Below are 21797 nucleotides of genomic sequence, written 5' to 3'. Positions count from 1 at the left end.
TGCAGTTCACACAGAAAATATGAATTTTGTTTAGTAAGGTTAAAAAGTTGCAGTTCTCAACAATTTGCTGGCTTTTGTCTGTGCATAATAGTAGTTCACCGTCAGTTCATTTTGATAGAAGATTTACAATGGGGGTCTATGAAACATGAATAACTTTTATTTCAGGAAGGATGTTGGACATTTCAAAATATTTTTCTCTCCTAGACAAAAAACTATGTTAATATTGATTGCTTGGCAATTGGCAAATATATAGATGACTTTGGATTTTGAAGCCATTGAGGAATGACATGGGAAAGAGGCAATGGAAACACATAAAGAGGACTGAAACAAGAGAATAATCATCTGATGATGATAAATAGCAGCCAAATGTCTACCATTCAAGATGCTTGAAGAGGGAAATGAACATGACTGAAAACAGGATTCATTTATAACAGTTAGCTTGATATACTGAAAAAGGGTGAGAAAATGTAAGGTTAGTGGGCGGCTAATTTTAAAGCAAAAAGAGAGAGCAATAGGAAAATTATGGATTTTGTATTACAGAGGCTTTAAATACAAGGGATGCTTCTTTCTTAGCTTTCTACTATGCTTCCCGATGAAGATGCGTATGCTTTTTATAGTCCTCCTATGACCGACGTGGTACAAGAAAGTCTCCTCCAGAGCTTCAACGTGGACTCTTCTTTTATTACAAACATTACCGACTTCCCCAGCGTTTTTCTGCCACAAAATTCACCTATCACTGAGAGATAGACACACAGAGAGTATTGTAGACTATTCTAGAGAGAGTATTTAACAATAACAACTAAATCAAGAGAGCCATCAGGAGAAAAACAAAAAAATGGAGAAGAAAAAAAAAATGTACAGAGAAGCAAATGCTAGGTTTTTGTGTTGTAGCTGAGCACGGTATATATGGTCTTATTTCTGGTGAGCACGAAGAGGAGGACGGCACGGTATAACCCAAGGATTCCTGAAGTAGGTGAGGATGAGATTGGCCCTCCACTTGTGCCTCTTATTGCTGCAGTACTCTCTGACCTTGTTGATCACGTCATGGAGACTGCTGTTGGGGTCCAGCACCACGCCCATGGCCAGAGAGTTGAACAGCTTGGCTGCCGCCTCCTCGCTCTCCATGGCATTATTTATGATGCCCTTGCTGTGGAGCAGCACCACGTCCTGCCCCTTGTCGATGAGGTTGTCCATGAAGAAGATGTAGTGTTAGAAATAAACCAAATTAATCCGCATTGAAGAAGAAACATAATTACAGCCTAATCTTTAATAAGTCTGTTCATCATTATCTTTAATGAGTCTATTCGTATTTTATTGTTTTTAGAGATAGTGATTGTTTTCAAAGATAAGGTGAGATGTGGTAATTATTTTGTTAGTTTCTAGATCTTATTCAAAAAGCTAGATTTATCTATTAGGAAGAGTAAAGGTCATGTAACAAGTTTATAAATATAATTATTATTTTTTTTGTGAAGGTGAAATAAATCGACAAGCCTATCTATCTTCTTCTCTTCCTTGTGTGAGTTGTAAGTATTTCACCTTCAAATTACTTTCATCATGTAGGACGTGACCTCCTTCCCAGCACTGACATGGGAGCGTTCGAATGCGATGAGGTTGAGAAACGTGGACTCAAACGAATCATAACCCCAGTTGTCCATTGCAACCTCGCTTCATTGGATTCACGGTTTGATGAAGTTTACCTTGTTGCAATTGTTCTTCGAGCTCAAATGAGCTAGGCCAACCACCTATAAACTTGGAGGGATGACTGATCCAAGCTCCTTATAAGATCTAGATGATGATCACAAGAAATATAAAGTGAATATGTGATCGATTAAGCTCAAACAAGTAACCCGAGGAAGATTAAAATGAGATAGAATGTGGCGACCAACTAGATGAACATCGGCCACTAAGGGCTGAAGGATAGGTCTACCAAGAGTGTTGCAAGGCTTGGACCACCGGAGGAGAACACTAGCTATCAAATTCACTGCTCAAACCGATCAGATGAGCCACTAACGTGCAAGCTGGTCTTCAAATTGTGAGGAAGATGGAGTCCAATTGAGGCTCTTTGCGAGGCTTGCCACTAGGCTGAGAGACACGCTATGGTGGTCGGAGCACCAGTGGACCATTGAATGGGTGCCGACAAGCGGCAATGGGACGGCAAGGAACGCATGGCCGAGAGAGAGAGAGAGAGAGATTGATCTGCCAAAAAAGATCTAGCCCCCCTTCCCAATTTTGAAGGGAAAAATGAACTCATACCTTAATCAAGATCAAATTTGGGCCCTTGACTTGATCCAAAGGCTCACATTATTCTTTCTTGATCATGGCTTAATCATATTGGTTTAAAGTTGATCACATGGATCAATGACATGTCTAGATGAATGGTTAGAATTAATCATTGATGAATGGCTAAAAATTAATGCTCAATCCCTAAGCAAGTCTCCTAATTGGCTTAATCTTAATGACTAGGATTAGTGACATGGCATTTTGGGGGAAATTTAGTAAATTCACCAAGGGTAATTCCGTAATTTTCTTGCAAGAGGGGCATGGGAGAGTCAACCATGGCTTGGGTCAATCAGGGGTAATCACCAACCACTGGAGTGCCATCGAAAAATGGCTGAACCGGTCATTTCCCTCCAGAAGCAGGTTGGGCTAATCAGACCGATCTAAATAGGTTCTGCCCGATTTGGTTGGTCTAGATTAGTTTTGGTCAATTCTTTCAAAAATTTTATGTAAGGACCTAATTGTGAAAAAATCCTGTCCAATTAGAATGAAAATGGGCTAATTTGCAAGAAAATAATCCCAATTCGCTGAAATTAAACCAATCAAGACTCTAAAAATGTCTCAATTGATTTTAATTGGATTAAGGGAAAATTTCAAATAAAGACTCAAAATGCTATTATTTTCTCAAAAGAGGACATGAAAGGAAGTTTGTCTCAAATAAGGACCCAAAGTGTCATCCTTTTTTTCAAAAGAGGACCTAAGGTGAAGTTTGTTTCAAAGAAGGACCCAAAGTAGTCATTTAGTCTCAAAGAATAATCTCACTTGCCGGGCGGTGAATAGATGCATCTTTGATGTATATTCCGCTTGCCCTTTCCAAGTCCGATGTTCTTGAGAAGAAGACGAACAAGGGACGAAGAATATGATGAACATTGCCACCATTGACCCCAAAAAAAAATAATAAATAACAAGACAACCGAAAATTAAAAAAAAAAATTGACAAAAATATCCATGATGAGGCTACCGAAATATGCATCGAAGATGCATTTATTCACCGGCTGGCAAATAAGGTCCTCCTTTGAGACTAAATGATTACTTTGGGTCCTTATTTGAGACGGACTCCACTACAGGTCCTCTTTTGAGAAAATGAATACACTTTAGGTCCTTATTTAAGACAAACTTCACTTCAGGTCCTCTTTTGAGAAAATGATAGTACTATAGGTCCTTATTTGAAATTTTTCCCTGGATTAATCACCCCACAAATATTGAAAATCATGCTTAAATTCAATGGGTATGCGAATTTGGAATTTCTAGCTGATTAACATAATTTGTGCAATTCCCATCCTCAAAACCAAGTTAATCGAAATTAACTCTAATTGATATAGCAAGATATCATTTGCTTCAATTACCCATGTTCATGATGGCTTTATGCATCCAAATTGACACTAGAATGATGGTATGGATTTTATGTCAAAATTCAATTGAGGGCCAATGATGAAATTAAACCTTAACCATCAAATTAAACCTTAGTCTAGAATGGGTCAACTTGAATTGCACTAATTGAAGCTCATTAACCTAACTTTCCAAAGTTTAAGTAACCTAAATCCATCAAATTGGAAATTTCCCTAGTGAATATGTCAAAATTAACCTTGGATTTGGATCTGGTTTAAGAAAATGAGTTAATTTAGGATGATTGCTCTTAAACCATGAAGAACCGATCGAGACTCTTGATTAGGCTAAAAACAGCAATTTTTGGTTCGATACGCCAAATCACCAAAATGGTCACACAAGTGATCTTGAAATGGCCTCTAGATCAAATGTTGCAAAAGAAGCTAAGTCAAAATGCGAATAGAAACAAAGTAATTTTACTTTTATTCAATTTTGAACCTAAATCTGAAAAATCTGGAATATGAGGTTCTTAATCGATCTTTGTAAAAAAAATTATGTCAAAGTCAAATTGAAACTAAAATGAGATGATTTTTGAGTTTTTATATTTTTCAATTTCTTTGGTCAAATGGTAAACCCTTTAGTGACTTATTATTAAAATGTTGATTTTATGATCAAAATTTTGATTTTTTTAAACTATTATGGCCGAGGTCAAATTAGGACCAATTGGAAGCTTTTCATGCAACAAGTCAAATTTTGACTTCAATTGACTTTTGATCAAATTATTGACCAACAAGTCAACTCAAAAGTCAACTCTTTGCTTTTTTGGGTTTTTATTAAAAATGGCAAGAAAATTATCCACAAATGAAAGGCCAAAGGAAAAGAAATGAAAAATGACACTTTTTGTTCGAAAAGCGGGTTTCATCGCAATTGGAAACCTTAATCACAAAGTTTTATTTTGTGATGCATCGACTAAAAATCAGGTATCAACAATTGACCTAGAATTGGCTAGTGACGACTTTAGTTTCATTCATACGAGACACTAAACGGAATTGTTTAGGATAGCTCATGCAAATCGTGGGAGTCACCTCGCAAGAGGATTATATCGGCCCGCCTAACGATTTGTTAAACTCATCCCAAGGTTCATCTCGAGAGGGTCACGACAAGAGTGGAAAAAACTAAAAGAGGGAACAGTGGTTTGGATAAAGATAACAAAGCTTTAATCCTTGAGTCAAATTTGTCCTTAGGGGAAACAAAATCTAATTTGAAAGCGAAGACTGCCACTTTTTCTTTTTCCAATGAAGAACAAAGATAGTAGTACATCGTTTCTGATGGTATCTAGCGGTAAATTTGTTTATAAGAGGGGTGAACGGTGAAAGCAAAGGGTCCTTTTGCACTCTGATCAGATTTTATTTTGGATAAGCTTTTTCGCATTCGAATTAATTCCATCTCCTTGGTCTGGTCATTATCTTTTCGGTGGGATCAAATCAAGCCCTTAAAGTCGAGATAACAAATTTTACAAAATATTACTTTCTGGGCAGCGTAATACAAAAGTCGATTTAAGATCTCACATTTGATTAGAAGTTGGTCAAATGGTCATATTATGTCTTGGTTAATATTTGTTACTTTATTAGAAACTTCCTTTGAGCAGCCACGCATTGTGCTTATTAAAAACCACTTCCACTTGAATGGGACTTGTGTGTCCTCATCGATGCCTGATGGAAAGAACTTCGCTCTGGAGTTTTATCGACTAATGGAACAAAATTCCACCTCATTGCCGTGTCTATGAAAAACCACTGGAAATCCGGCATTCTCTGTAAGAAAGACCTTATTTTTTCGTGAGTAATGAAAGCCTTTTGCCCATTAATCGTCTGGAGTCATCAATTTAAAAGTCTTTCCCCTTAGTCGACCGCATTTGTGATAATATTCCCTCAGACTGCATCATTTTTGTAGCATGTTAACTTCCTTAGCTGATGCCATATCCTTCTTCCAGGGCCGTGTTACTAATGCTTACCACTGTATATATTTCCTTATCATATGGCTTATACATGCCCAACTAATCCCCCCTCCCTCTCGCAAGAAAGAATTTTGGTGGACTTTTCGATTCAATCTGTCTCCTGTGTCTATGGTAATCATTTCTCGGCTTTCTGTAGTTCTGTGTTGATAATTCGTTCTCTTTCACTAACTCTCTAGATTTCTGGTCCTTTGCCAGCTAATGCTCCATCATGGTGCCAAACGCCCTTTGATACCGACGACCCTTTAAGGTGATTTCTCGAGATTCTAATATTCATTCTTTCATCTCTTTTTGATGGTTTTATGTGATGGGCTTAAGGCCCGTCCACCCATGTTGGGCCTGAAAGCCCGGCCCACAGGATAGGGCTCATGGATGAAGGGGTACGTTCCTTTCTGTTGGAGGGATGTATAAAAGGAGAAATAGAGAAGGAGGAATAAAACCGTTGGCATAACGTACGTTCCTCTCCCTCTCTCCCTCCAAAAAGAAAACAAACGCAAAAGGCGAATCCATCTTCCCTTCAAGGCCAATCGATGTCATCGGATCAAACGGGATCGGTTTTCTCTTCCTCTTATCAGCGTTGGTGTTTAATCTGTGGCCAACAAGATACGCTCGAATCCGTGGTGTGCTTTAGGATCGGTGATACATGTTTTTCCGAGCTTCGTCTTCCGCATTCGTTTTAGGAGTTCGATTTAGTGTCGAATCCGTTTTTGGGAATTCGATATTCCCAACATTGGTATCAGAGCCAGGTTCATGTTTTCCCGACCCCTTTGATGTTTTTTGATTGATTTTTCACGAAAAAATAATTGGCCGACACGGATCGGGGCGATGAATCCTGACATCTGAGCACTGTTCATCCATTTTTCGAGTTTCGTAGACTCGAAATCGTTTTTTGATGGCGTAGGATGGAAGGGCTCGTCGAGACGATCGAGACGAGTGGCGGAACGCTGCCAACGGCCGCCGGACGCGCAGCCGGAGCGAAGCGCACACGCCGATTCGCAGGGGAAGGCGAGTGCATTGCGCATGCGCGCGCGACCGATGCACGCACGTGCGCTTGCACGGTTGCTGGCGCGTGCCTCATCGTGACGTCATCTGCACGCGTGCCGCATGTGCCGGTTGGTACGTCCGACCCGGCCCGACCGGCCCGTCCGACCGGTCCGACGACCCGACCTCGCTGATCGTTGACTCCAACGTTGCCCGTTGACCCGTTGACCGTTGACCAGACGACCGTTGACCATTGACCGGAAAAAAAAAAAAAAAAAAAAAAAAGGAATTTGTTTCTTTTTTTATTATGTCTATGTGGGTTATAGGTAATCCATTTTTTATTGTGCATTTGTTGCATGAATCATGAAAAATTATGTATTTTCCCTTATGTTCATTATAGATTATAAGTGATCCATTTTTAGTTCTACATTTGTTGCAGGAACTATGATGCGTTATGCACGGATACTTGCAATCCCGAGAACAGACGAGGGAAGTGCAAGACTTAAAAGGCCGATGACAGAATTAGCTGATTATCGGTGGCATGACGTGATTTAGTATCACATGTGGTCGGGGTCAATCGATGATACGGAAATCATCGAAATGGTTATCTTATGCCGAGATTTTGAGAAGGTGCCGGCTTTAATGAATACTCTTCCACCTGAATGGCAAGCAATATTAGATTGGCTATGGGAGGTCAACGTGGTCCCGGGTTATAGGAGGCTAGTGGTAGCTTTTGTTAGAGAGTACTATAGGATTGAGTTAACCAAAACTTCAACCCTTAGATTGAGCGCCACATGGCGCAGAGTGAATGCACCTTGGAGGCGACATGAAAGCTCTCCAAAAGTTTTTCCATGGTTGACAAATGTGCCTTCAAATTTCTTGGATATTTTGACTAACAGATTAGAAGGAACATTCCTTATTTATTTCTTAGATTAATTTGAGATGTTTTTGGATGTGAATATCTTTTTCTATGTTGATATTTCTTTGTATATATTACTTAATGTAATGGATAGTTGTATTATGTGAAAGCATTGTTATTCTATTGGATGTTAGATATTATTTGCTTTCTGTTATTGTTGACTACTGTGGGTAGTTCATGGAAGTTTTTGTAACTTCATAGAATTTATTTTGCATAGAAAATTATATTAATAATAGTTTTAAGTTATGATTTTTGAAAGATGATTGGAAACGTAGTGACCTTTTGATTCTAAAACCTTACTTGAAATTATTCATTGATATGATGGATCTGTGCAAAGTGGATACATAAATGATAGGCATTAATTATTCGTGCATATATGTCTAATGTGTTCAAATCGATGGTTTCAGCAACTAAGAACGTAATTGCTGATATGAACGGCTACAATTGTGAAATATTGAATATGAAGATTCAATATGTGCTGGAAAAGTAAGAAGCACTAGAAGCTCTTGACCATATTATGGAAGATCTTGAGGATGTCATGCGCCACCTTGAGCTAGTAGAGGACCGCTTAACGGCATTTGAGTCGAAATATAGACATTTGCAATGCTAGTTCTAGCTCAGAAAGGGCTTTGAGCTCTAAGCGCAAGCGTATTGATTCGTTCAATATGTGGGATTGCAAAGGATCAAGTCCTTGTTGCAAGAAATCAAGAGTTAACCAACACAAGAGAGGAAAACGTTCTCAAGTGAAGAAAATGTCAAGGGTGATGTGTTACAATTGTGACAAGAAGGGTCACTATGCTCGCAATTGTTGTGAGCCGAAAAAGGTAAACACCTCTTGTACATTTGAGAACTTTACTTATGTGTTAAGTTCTATATTATTGGTTGAATCCAATCCTTTGTGGACTGTAGATTCATGAGAAACAGACCATGTGGCGAAGGATAGAGAATCCTTTGTGGAATTCTGATGATACCAACTGGAACTAAATGGATCTATGTAGGAAATAACTCCATAGCTAAGAGTTAAAGGAATTGGCACCTACCAATTGAACATGCGTGGTGGATGCACCATGTTCCTACATGATATTCTATATGCCTTGGAAATTCGTTGAAATTTAAGTGTTTGTTTTGATGTTGGTTAAACTTGGTTTTAGTGTGAACTTCTGTAATAGCTGTGTAGATTTGTATTTGGATACAAACTACTATGGTTGTGGTCACTTTCTGGATGGTTTTATTGTACTAGATGTTGACTGTGATGATGTTAATATTTGTTATTCCCTTGTTTCACGTCTTCTACTTAATATGATAATGATGTGATTATGTGGCATGCTAGACTTGGTCATATTGGCCAACAACATATGAATAGACTAGCCAAAGAGGGCTTGTTGGGCAGCATTGAAAAAATCGATTTGCGCATATGTGAGCATTGCCTAGTAGGGAAAACGACAAGGAAACTATTTAGAAAAAGGTAAAAGAGCTGAATTTCCTCTGCATTTAATCCATTCTGACGTTTGTGGTTCAATGAATGTGAGAGGAAGGCATAGGGCTGTTTATTTTATCACTTTTATAGATGATGATACTCGATTCGGATATGTCTATTTGATTTCTCATAAATCTGAAGCAATAAGTTGTTTCAAAAGGTTTATGAACTTGGTAGAAAATCAATTAGACAAGAAAATAAAAGCATTGAGATCCGATCAAGGTCGATAATATTTATCTGATGAGTTCAGAAAATTATGTGATGAAAAAGGAATAAAAAGACAGTTGTCTATTCCATATACTCCTCAACAAAATGGTGTTGCGGAAAGAAGAAACAAAACCCTACTGGAAATGGTTAGATCCATAATGGCGCATGCTAACTTACCTATTACCTTTGGAGTGATGCGTTGTTAACTGCTGCCTATATACTTAACCGGATGACTTCCAAATCAATTACTTCCACTCCATATAAGTTATGGACAAGTTGAAAACTGGACTTAAGTTTTCTTAAGTCATGGGGTTGTGCTACCTATACTCATGAGTCCTCTCACAAGTTTGGGAAATTGGGTCCCAGAGGAAAGAGTATTTATTTTTATAAGATACTCGGAACACTCGAAAGGATATGTGTTCATAAGTGAGTAGAAAAGTGAGAGTATAACTGAATTTGAATCACGGGATGTCACATTCTTAGAGGATGAATTTCCTAAGAATGGCGAAATAGGAGAAGATTACTCTCTATTTGAAACATTGGATCAAGATAATGATATTAGTGGAGTTCGTCTAAGTGGGAGTAATATGAGAAGTGATGAATTGAATTCAACTCATTCCCAATTACAACCACATGATGAGACGACATCATCATTATCTAATCCAAGTGGGAGCGTAATGGGGAATGATGTGCTAAGTGTACAATCTCCCATACGGCGAACAAGTCACCAAAGTATTCCCAGTCGATGTTTTGACATTGAAGGGAAACTTTTATGGTTGCTCCACAAGATGAGGATGAGTCAAGAAATATTAATGAGGCTCTGAATTGCCCTAGTAAGGAAAAATGGATTCATGCAATGAAAGAGGAAATTGAGTCAATAAAGTCAAACCAAGTTAGGGAACTAGTTGATTTTCCAAAAGGAATTAAAGCTATTGGGAACAAATGGGTTCTCAAAATAAAGCGAAAGGCCGATAGCTCGATAGAAAGGCATAAGGCTCGCCTTACGGCGAAGAGGTATAATCAACAGGAATGAATTGATTATGAAAATACATTTTCTCCTGTAGTGAGATTTACCTCGATTTGCATTATTTTGGCAATAGTGGCTAGTATTGATCTTGAGTTACATCAAATGGATGTAAAGACTGCTTTCATCAATGGAGAATTAGAGGAAGAAATATATATGGAACAACCTGCTGGTTTCATAGTGAAAGGTCAAGAAGAAAATGTATGTCGGTTTTTGAGGTCGATATATGGCCTTAAGCAGTCGTCAAGACAATGGTATATACGTTTTCATAATGCCATAATGGCAAATGACTTTACAATGATAGATGATGATCATTGTGTATATATCAAAAGATCCAATGATCAATTTGTGATCATATCATTATATGTTGATGATATACTAATTGCCGGAAGCAATAGAGAGTTTGTAAACACCGTCAAGAGTTGGTTATCTTCCAACTTTGAGATGAAAGATATGGATAAGGCTACATACATTCTTGGAGTTAAGATTTCAAGAGATCGTTTGAAGAGATCGTTATATCTTTCGCAAGAAACATATATACATAAGGTTCTTGAACGATTTCATATGCAAGATTATAAACCCATAGACACTCCTATTGCTAAAGGTGAATGATTGAGCCATAAACTGTGTCCAAGGACTTCACAAGAGAAGGAACAAATGAAACATGTTCCTTATGCTAGTGCTATTGGGAGTTTTATGTACGCTATGATGTGTACAAGACCTGACATATGTTTTGCAGTTGGAATGGTGAGTAGATACCAATCCAATCCAGGTCAAGCACATTAAAAAGCCGTTAAGAGAATACTGTGGTATCTAAAGGGAACTGCTGATTATACGCTAAGTTATTAAGGAAATGATCTGTGACTCTAAGGCTATTCTAATGCTGATTGGGGAGGAGATTTAGATGAAATCTACCTCTGGGTTTTTTTTCTTACCGAGTAATGGCACTATATGTTGGAGCAGTAAGAAACAAAAGTGTATAGCCTTGTCCACGATGGAAATTGAGTTTGTGACATTATCAGCAGCAGTATAAGAAAGTGTTTGGCTTAAGAGATTATTGAATCATTTAGGTGTTATTGGAAGTGCTACAAATTCATTGTTGGTTAACTGTGATAGCCAAGCAGCAAAAGCGTACACCAAAGATCCAAAATATCATGGCAAGACCAAACATATAGATATCAAGTATAATTTTGTCAAAGATATGATTTCACGAAAAGATGTGAACTTACAGTACATATTACGCATAGAATAGTAGCAGATCCTATGACAAAACCAATACCTAGAGATGTGTTTTATGGCCATATGAAATCTCTAAAATTGCGTAGAGGCTGATGTACTGAATATTGAAATTTCCTTAAGAGTTCACATTTGATGAATTTGTGTTTTCATCATTAATGCCTATGAATCTTTGTTTGATCTTTATGCATCTTAATGCTCACTGCATTACTTTTAAGTTCAGAAAGTATGTCGGATAGATATAAGATTAGCCCACTCACACGGGTAATCGCCTCTATTTACTGTGTGATAAATAGAGATGAGACTGTTTTTAAGCTTATTATCTAGGTGATAATCGAGAGCTCAAGCTTAAAATACGTATGTCGCCTTAACTAGGTGTTAAGATTGGGACATAATACTTACTATGTCCGAAAGTAAAATACCCCACATATTTTACTTTATCTGTCTAAGATGCCAGATGTGAGTTCTGATGAATTTTGTGAATGAGTAGATACGTGAACTCAAGTTAGACATTGGGTATGTCTGAACTATCATCTATACGGTATTGAAGGTGTAGACATACGCTCCATGGGAAAGGAGTTAATACCGTAATACGTATTTCATACTACGTATGCATGAGATGACTAATAAGAATGGCAAAAGTTTGATCTCAATTTTTGTGTCGTGTGAGACTCTTGAGGAAAAGAGTTTCTCAATTTTTAGTCCCCTCATGACTCTTACTTTTTCTCAAGATTTCTATTTAGTGTTTGCTATCTTAGGATGTTGCCAATGGTCATGAGTTGATTCGATCTAATGGGACATTTCTAGAAAAGCAAGCTGAACTGAAATTGAGAGTTTGAAGGAAAGAGGAAGATCAAATTTAGAGAATCATATTGTAGTTTTGTATTCACCGGTTAACCAATTATGACTGTCTTTGGGATAATTATAATTGTAAATACAATATATATATCATTGTTTAAAAGGGATCAAGAGAGATATAAATGTGATCGATCGATCTAGGGTACTGCATACTAAATTTACTCAGAGTGTGATGTTCATTATGAGCTGCTATATATTCCTAATAGATGTATAGCAACGAGCTCTCAAAGTATGCTGGTCGCACGAATTATTCACCGGTATGAATGTTGAAGAGAGGTAAAAAGAATCATGTTCGGCCCACCATGTGCAAGTGGGAGATTATGGTTTTATGTGATGGGCTTAAGGCCCGTCCGCCCATGTTGGGCCTAAAAGCCCGGCCCACAAGATTAGGGCCCATGGATAAAGGGGTACGTTTCTTTTTGTTGGAGGGACATATAAAAGGAGAAAGAGAGAGGGAGGAATAAAACCGTTGGCATAACATACGTTCCTCTCCCTCTCTCCCTCCAAAAAGAAAACAAATGCAAAAGGCTAATCCATCTTCCCTTCAAGGCCAATCGATGTCATCGGATCAAACAGGATCGGTTTTCTCTTCCTCTTATCGGCGTTGGTGCTTAATCTGTGGCTAACAAGGTGCGCTCGAATCCGTGGTGTGCTTTAGGATCGATGATACATGTTTTTCCCGGGCTTCGTCTTTCGCATTCGTTTTAGGGGTTCGATTTAGTGTCGAATCCGTTTTTGGGAATCCGATATTCCCAACACTTTTTAAGAATTGCTCCTCGGGGAACGGAAAAGTTTTTTTTTTTTTTGGGTGGTGGGTGGTTAGGGGAGGGTTGCGGGTTAGGGAGGTGTGGGGGGACTCGGATGGGGGACGGAAAGATGGAAAGGAAAAGAGGGTGGAGGGTGCGGATTTTGCCATGTTAAGGGCTACATCAAAAGTAGTTCACCGTAAAAAGGCCAAAGCTACGCAGTTTATTCATTATTTTTCTTGTTTCTGTGATTATGTTAGTAATGAAATCACACAACTCGCACTGGATGAAATACAAGGTGATGGCCTTTCTATGTAGAGAAGGACAACTGTCGATTTGTTACTGGTTTCTGTATTCCAACAATGTGTATGCTTTATGGATGCAGCTCAGTGCAGCTATGGTTACATGCTTGGCTGGCTTTCACTCTGGATATGCGATTGTCAATTTCAAGGTGAGGGCATTGTGTATCCTGGAGATTTTATTTTTACCCAATGGAGATTACAACTTTTACCATTTTCTTCTTTTGGCATATGGCTCTCAGGATCATGGGGATAGAACTTTCCACTCGATGATTTCATCTTCTTTTCTTGTGGCTCAAGGCCCGGCATTAAATCGTTTTGGTGATTTACTTTCAATCTTGATTATTTATCACAATCACCTATCAGTTCTGAGGACAGTCATATGAATTATCAATCTTTTTTGTGATTTGCTTTGTCATAACAGGCATGCATGTGAATAAGGCTCTCTACACATGCAGTTACATGGCTGTTGCTGCTGGTGTAGCTGGGCTCTTCGCCTTTCTATTACCTGATCGTAATACATTATCGATTCCCTTGATCACGTATTGATTGTCAAATTCTTACAATTTGATGCACTCATTTCTCGCTATGGTGAGGATCTTGTCCCTGTCAAGTCTTATCTCATGTTCCACATATTTTGATTTTTTCCTCAACAGGTTGATTTCGGTGCGCTTAGGCGTACTACCACGGTTCTGGAGCGGATAGGGAAGAATGTGTTGACTATATTTGTCCTTGGCGTGACGAATGTCTTGCCTCTTTTTCTCCTGGGCTTCTACTGGAGGAGTCCTGAGAATCACATTGTATGTTGGCTTTCTCCTTCCATTTCCCTATTTCAACAACGAAAAATTAGAATTATTATTTGTCTGACGACAGCGCAAAATTGATAAGTATTCTAATGGCAGCTGAGCTTAATCGGAACCGGAAGGCAATAGGAAGCCTGATATCAAGCTATTGCCACTTCGCAAGGATGGCTCCTAATTCCTAAATATTAATTGAAGCAACTAATCTCGTCTTTTAAATTGTGGTTCGTTGCAGTTGTTGAAAATATATCTCAATTTTTAGCCGAGCGAAACCTGACATATGAGGATGTGTGGATGCTCGACCATCATCCAATTATAAAGTCGAGGACGAGGTACTTCTGAGTTTTTCCCATTACTGTTGATAATGACTGCAAGAGTAATGGAATAAATGGAGAATTATGGCCACGCATGCACACATGGTCGGTCAAACTTGTAATATGGGCTCACAATTTCTATTTGTTTATTGATAATGGAGTTAGTTTTGTAGTGGCGGGAGATGAAGTTGGTGGAAATTAAACAGGTCAAAAGGATAGAAGCGAGAAGGCATAGACTTCTTTTGCTACACCCGTGACTCCCTTAAGCGGAAATTGAGGGAACTCTCAGAAGCTGCAATTCGCATCATGATGGAGATTGGAGACCCGTGCCCAAAGAAACATAAAGAATGAGGCGTTTCCATTATTTTAATCACGAGGAGGGCCTTTTCAGCATTATATAAAGAGGCAGAGAGGATGTGAAAGGCTTAGAGCTTTCCTGAAGCAAAAGAGGGAAATTTTCGTCGTAATTAAACACGTGTGATTTAACCAGTTAAATTATTGTGTTGAGAATTTGTTCATTCTTTTCATAAGATTGAGAGATAAAACATCAAAAGTGTTTGAGTGCTCGAATATTATTGTAGTCTCTCTTGAATTAAGTGGAGATAGGTTATATCAATTGAACCACATAAATTAGGTGTCCAGTTTATGTCATTCTTTCCATCTGTTTTATCTAATCGCTTGCTTAATTTTTATTACAACAATTCATACGGAAAATACGAATTTTATTCATTAAGGTTGGAGAACTGCAGTTTCTATAAATTTGTGGGTTTTTCTCTGTACACAATTAGTAGTTCGCTGTTAGCTGACATCGATATAAGAGGTCTACAACAGTGAATATCTTTTGCTCTCTCTTTTCTTTTTCTTTCAAAATCTCTCTCTCTCTCTCTCTCTCTCTCTCTCTCTCTCTATTGCATGACGACTGGAAAATATATAGAAGACTTTGAATTCTGAAGCTGGTGGGGAATAGAGATGACTTTGACGGCCACATTTGTTTTTCACTTAGATTCGCTGCAACTTGTAGATAAAGTTTAATCAAGAAGAAAATGGTGCAACGGAAGATTCTATTTGCCTAAAAGTAGACCATTTTTCATACTACCTGGCCAAATTGGACAAACATGAAGAGTGAAGCAAGAGGATCATCATTTGATAATGATAAATAAACAGCCAAACGCCCATTATTCAAAACATTTAAAGAGAGACAATGATCAAGACTGGAAACAGGAAGAAAATTGTTCATAACAACAATCAACAACCGACCAAGAGGTAATTATCGAGCATCAACCATCAGGAGAAAAACCAAAATATATATATATATATTGTAGAGAGAGGCAAAGGGATGGTTCAAGGGTAGAGCACGGTGTAAACGGTCTGAGTTATAGTGAGTCCGAAGAGGAGGATGGCGGCGATGAAAGACACTAAAGACCAAGGACTTTTGAAGTGGGTGTGCAAGAGATTAGCTACCGACGTGTACCAGGCGTTCTTGCAGTACTCGCTGACCTTTGTGTGCACGGCCTCGAGGCTGCTCCCGGGTTCAAGCGTCACTTCCTTGCACAGCGAATTGAACAGATCGGCGGCTGCCTTGTCGCTCCCGATGGCATTCTGGATGATGCCCTGGTCATGGAGCAGTGCGACGTCCCCCTCTTTGTCGATGATTTTATCCATGAGGTAGATGTAAGACGTGACCTCATTCCCAGCCCCGACATGGCAGTGCTCGAACGCGATAAGGTTGAGATATGCAGACTCAGTGGTGTCGTCCACCACGATCTTAGGGAGCTTCAGGAACCCCGGGAACCCCAGGAATCCCAGGAACCCCCGGACCCCCTTTTCAAAGGAGATGTCCGTGAGGTTGGTGGTCCCGGTCTTGAACTGGATCCCATGCCCATGGAGCTCGGTGGCAGACCGGATTAACCCCTGGCGCTGCTTGGGCTGCTTATGCTGGACCTCGATCTCAGGGAGCAGCAGGCTCTTCCTATAGACGTCCAGCACGTGTAGGCATTGGCCAGTGACCTTGCTGGGGGAACTGAAGAATTTGACGATGAGTCTGTTGATGAATTCGTTGCCCTGCGTTGTTGGAGTATAAAGTCAGTGCACTGAATACGAGATTGTCGTCGTATGGATACTACTTGCATAAGAGGTGTGCAAAGAAGTTTCCGACGGATAGATGTAATAATGAAATTGTCGGTTGGTCTCGAATCGGTCTCATGGATCCCACGTGGAGTCCATCTGAAATCACTGAGATGTACTGTTAGGCTAATATAGTACAGCGGTTTGCGAACATACGATAACCTCTCTTACGATGGAGTAAAATCTAAGAAACTAACCTTCCTGCCGCCGCTCTCAACGGCGACCAGCTGATCCAGCACTAGCATTGGCAGCTGATTCTCCAGCATCAGCATGTCTCGCCTGATGTACGGTATTACGCGGAGCTTCCCATGGTTGCTGAAGATGGGGTCGTTGACCTCATAGTCGTCCTTCTCCTGTTTCGCCTGAGTCGCAACCCGGAGGATCTCGAGCATGAAGCAGCCGTCAGTGATCATCAAATCAAGGAACTGGCTGGCTGCGCCCTCGCTGCCACCCGCCTTCCACTTTGAGTCCAGTTCATCGTAGCTTTCCTTGATATCCTGTGCCACCTCCCTTAGGGACTCGCGGAAGCGCTCGAGGGGCTTCCTGGACCGCTTGACAAAGTGGCGGAGTGCGCGGCGCTTGTGTTCCTCCATGGGGAGGAGGAGGTCATTATCGTGGTGGTAGGGGCCGAAGGAGACAACCTGCGGCTGGTAGGCCTTGCTGTGGACGTCGGCAATGCAGGGGCGGACCTTGTAGATGGACCGCTTATTCCAGTTCCGTTGCTCGTCGGAGGCCATGAGCTCGTCAAGTTCACTCTCCTTGAATTGGAGGATACAGCAGGTCTCGTTCGGGCCCAGAGGAGGCATGGTTCCGCAAGTTCCACAGGTTCCGCAAGTTCCACAGGTTCCGCAAGTTTCTCTTCTGGAGGGACTCATGCTCTTTTTTTTTTTTTTTTTTTTTTTTTGGGGTGTGGTTAAGCTGAATGAAGTGAGAGAAGAGGTGAATTTATAGGGGGAAGGGGGAGAGAGAGAGAAGGGAAGTGTGTGGGAGGATAAAGTTTAGGGGTGTCCAAGCCCAATGCTTCTAGTTGAAGAGGCATTACGGGACAAACCATGTCCGGGTGACTCACTTTTTGTGAGAGAACGTGTTTCTGCATGTCTCATGAAAGCCGTACGAATCGAAGTGCCTGGCACGCAATTTACGTGAATTCGATGTACCTCATGACTGTCTGCCCAAATTAGAAGGTTTGTATGAATAGATTATACATAAGCGTTTTGCTAACATAACAGTTTTTTAACTATTATGAAAATAACAACTCATTATAAGCCACAAATTTTTAAAAAAGTAGGTCTCACAACAATTTATAGTTATTTATTATTTGATTTTTTGTGATCGAGAAAACTGTTATTCTCACAATAATTCAAAAGTTACCACTTAATCATTTTTCTATAGATAATGTCAATTTAGGTTTAAACTTCTCATTTTTAACATGACATTCCTCATAATAAGTTAACTTCTGATAGCGCACAAGGAAAATTGTGACCATCTTGTGTGAAATTCACCAACTTTTACTTGTTTCATATGGAGAAAAATTAATTCAAGTAAATTGATATCAAAGTCAAACTATACCGGGAAAGTCAAGTTTGTACATTAAACTAATAATAAACATGGATTTTATTATAATTATTATTATTATTATGGTTTCAAATCATATAAGCATAATGGGCGCCAGTATGAGCTCCAAATCGAGAAGAACTTGGATCCATTATCACAGTTTATGGGCTCCAATTGAGAAGTTCTTGGATTTAATTCGAAAGCGACTAATTCCATAAGCCCAAGTAAACCAAGTACAAGACATTCCTTTCTTACTCAATGAGAAAGTATATCGGTCTGTTTGTTTAAAGGCTATTCACTACTTTCGCTTTTGTTCCCAAGTTCAGACAAAGAAATTCTCCTCAGAGCAAGGCATGTCCGAAAGCTTCTAGGTCGGTTGATATTCGAATAGTATGTCCAATTAAAACTTTTTATATGGGGAACTTTCACGATTTTAGACGGACCCAAAGATTTTGAAAGAGGCAAAAATCTTTTATTTCTATGATGTTTATCGAGGTTTTTTAGCAAATCTCAACCGTTGCTATGAGCCTAATCTAGGTAAAGCAACTGTTGAGATTTATGTGTAAAATTGAGGGGAGTATAGACGAGTCATGTCATTTCAAAAAGCTGGGCAACGTTGTCCGAACCTACCTCTTGATTACCTTCATAACCCAAGCCAGCTTCATTAGATTTAAAATTGGGTTAGGTCACTCCACTAGAAGTACAAGTCAGACCCTTCAAAAACTTTCAGGCCCATCAGATGGTTCATTTTGATACTGTTCCTCCTTTTCTTCTTCTCCGAGGCAATATAAAAATCAGCGTTCAAGGGCTTTACCAAACTCAACTCCCACTGCTTTTTAAAACATGTCAGTTTAAGACATCTTAAGTTTTCTACCAATATCATTTTTTTTATTCCGCTCTTCTAAATTTTTATTGCAATCAAATTTTCTAATATGCTTGATTTGTACAATCAAATCTATCAGTCAACAGCATCTAATGAGCTAAAAAATAAATTCATTGTAGGATACTTGTTCATGTACATTTAACATCAAAAAAACCTATTTGACATCATAAATGCATTTTGCAATGAAATTAAATTACTTGGTGTGTATCTCACGGAGGAAGGAATATGTTTGTATTTTTTTTAGCCGTGTCTTTGTACAATTACAAAGGCTCTATTTATAGACTTTTACAAGAAGATCAATGTCTACAATTAAGGGGGTTTTGAAAGGAAATGTAATTCACTAATCGGGAATTGATGTAGTGATTTGTTGATGCTTGATTTGTGGGGATTTGATTCTGTCAATTGGTTTCTTTTTTTGGTGGAGAGTGTGTTGTGGGTTTCCTTCTTTGCTTGATTCTTCCAATGTTCCTTCTTTGGTGTAGCCAGAATGTTGTTGATTGCTTGATCGTTACAGATTTCTTGATTCTTACTAATTTCTTGAATTTCAATGATGATTGATTCTCTTAACAGTCTCACTATGCTTACTGAAGATCTCAAGTGACCTATAATCATGCATGATCGTTATGGTGAAAAATTTATTGAGAAGCATCTTATTGCGGCTATTCTCATATTCTTTTTATTATACACGTGCGAGACAATTTTATCATCATAAAAAAGTTGGAGATTGTTGGGAAAACATCCCTATGGAATTTTTATGGTACCAAAACTATCTTTGGTACTAATACCTACTATGATAAGTGCAGATGGTGAATTAACTTTGCAAATGTCAATGATTTCTTGTATTGGTAAAGCTAAGAAACTAGGCTGCGACGAACTAGTGAACAAGCATCAATGTGAATGGTATTTCATGGTGGCTCGGACGGACCTAAGTCAAGCTAGTGTTCTTGACAATATTTGAGACTAATAAAAGTGAAGAACCGTTGACCTGATGTTACACGTCATTTTGTCAATATTGTCATTGGTGATCGTCAGTCAACTCACTCATAATCTGCACGAGCTGATTGTCAATTCTGAATAAATGGTAAGTTATCACTGATGATGGTGAGTTATGTGTATGAAGATGACCGTTGACTCCATTGATGGTACAAAATATAGCCGTTGCAAAACTGAGTTCCATAGTTAAGAAATTTGGAAAGATATCTAAAAAGCAACTAACAAGTTTTAGCTTTAGTAAAGTGAGAACTACAGTAGACACCATTTTTAGAAACCTGTGAAAGTCAAAAGAAGCAGTCATATAAGTAGTCCCAATTTTGACATACGACTCCGCCTACCCTCAAACGGCTAGCTTGATCTCTTTGAAGGTCTTCCACGGTTAGATTGAAGACTTTCATAATTAAGGATTGGTGTACCTAGATCAGACACGGAATACTCCACGTTGTATGTTTGCTTTCTCCTTCCATTTCCCTATCTTCAACGAAACATTAGAACTACTATTTGTCTGACGATGGCGCAAAATTGATAATTATTCTAATGGCAGCTGAGCTCTGGAAGTACTTGGATTTAATCCCAAGCAAACCAACTGTAGGACATTCTTTTCTCACTCAGTAAGAAAGTTCCTCGGTTTGTTTGATTAAAGGCTATTCACTACTTTTGCCTTTGGACATGAGTCTGAAAAAAAATTCTATTCGAATAAGACAAGTCTGAAAGCTTCTAAGCCTATCGATACATGAATGCATATGTGCAATCAAAAGTGTTTATATGGGGCTTTCACGATTTTAGATGGGCCAAAGAATTTCAAAAGATGCAAAGTTCTTTTTATTCCTATCGTGTTTCTCTTAATTTCTCAGCAAATCTCAACCGTTATTGAGACTTATTTATCCCGTTGAGGGAGCACTGTACCATAAAGAGAATACATATAATTTGCAAATGCTTAAACCCGCCTCTTGATTACCTTCACAACCCAAGCCCGCTTTATTGAATCTTAAATTGGGTTGGGCCACTCTACTAGAAGTATAACTCAAGTCCTCCCAAGACTTTCAGTCCCATCAGATGGTCCATTTTGATACTGATTTTCTTCTTCTTTTTCTAGATAATACCAAGAACAATGCTCAAGGGTTAAAGCCAAACTCAGCTCCCACTACTTTCCAAAAACATGTCTCGTTAAGACCAATTTAGTCTCCGACCTAAAAAAAAACGACCAATTTAGTCTTTTTACTAATATTTATTTTAAATTCCTCTTATCAGACTTTTTAATGCAATAAACTCCCTTTAATATGCTTAATTTGTACACTCACATCTTTCAATCGTCAACACTTAACATCCTTGAGAGAGAGAGAGAGAGAGAGAGAGAGAGAGCTGCACAAATGCGTGCAATGATGAATCACCGCTTTTTCATGTGACACAACCTAGGAAAAAAAAAACTCACCTAGATGAATCCAACGCAAAAGTTGCATTTTGACATAGGTTGAGGTCACATTGGCCGTAACAATTTTTATAGGCGTATTTGCTTGTCATGGCCTTGTCAACAATTTTTTAAACTAAATTACTTGAAAAAAAATTTAGAGGGGTAAAAAATTGAACTCTCAACTAGTATTTTAATATCTTAGTTCAAAAAAAAAAAACTAGTATTTTAATATCATCAACCTTCTCAAGTACTTTTAGAAAATGGTCACAGCATGCAATGTAATGCGCATCAACTGTGCCTCTTAATGATTAAGAACAAGAAACATGCCTGTCCTTTTTGCTATTGGGGTGGGGTTGA

At 38.8% G+C, this 21797-nt stretch overlaps 1 protein-coding gene across 1 annotated transcript; it reads right to left on the bottom strand.

Annotated features, from left to right (window-relative positions):
- Window positions 1–15662: 15662 nt before the first annotated feature.
- LOC120288881 (UPF0481 protein At3g47200-like) lies at window positions 15663–17482 on the bottom strand. Its single transcript, XM_039303106.1, has 2 exons — window positions 16797–17482; window positions 15663–16536 (listed from the first exon to the last, which is right to left on the bottom strand). The coding sequence occupies exons 1-2, from the start codon at window positions 17472–17474 to the stop codon at window positions 15817–15819; spliced, it is 1398 nt and encodes a 465-aa protein (XP_039159040.1). The 5' UTR covers window positions 17475–17482; the 3' UTR covers window positions 15663–15816.
- Between the last annotated feature and the right edge of the window lie 4315 nt (window positions 17483–21797).

The sequence above is a fragment of the Eucalyptus grandis genome, chromosome 10, assembly GCF_016545825.1.
Source record: "Eucalyptus grandis isolate ANBG69807.140 chromosome 10, ASM1654582v1, whole genome shotgun sequence".
NCBI classification, from domain to species: Eukaryota; Viridiplantae; Streptophyta; class Magnoliopsida; order Myrtales; family Myrtaceae; genus Eucalyptus; species Eucalyptus grandis.
This window is presented reverse-complemented; position numbering and strand designations above follow the sequence as displayed.

What these genes read in the sequence shown, in the direction of transcription:
- LOC120288881 (XM_039303106.1), bottom strand. Translation starts at nt 17,474, where the DNA reads ATGAGTCCCTCCAGAAGAGAAACTTGCGGAACCTGTGGAACTTGCGGA. An exon ending in TTGAGAGCGGCGGCAGGAAG is followed by an intron (nt 16,537 to 16,796) that starts GTTAGTTTCTTA and finishes CCAACAACGCAG; the next exon opens with GGCAACGAATTCATCAACAG.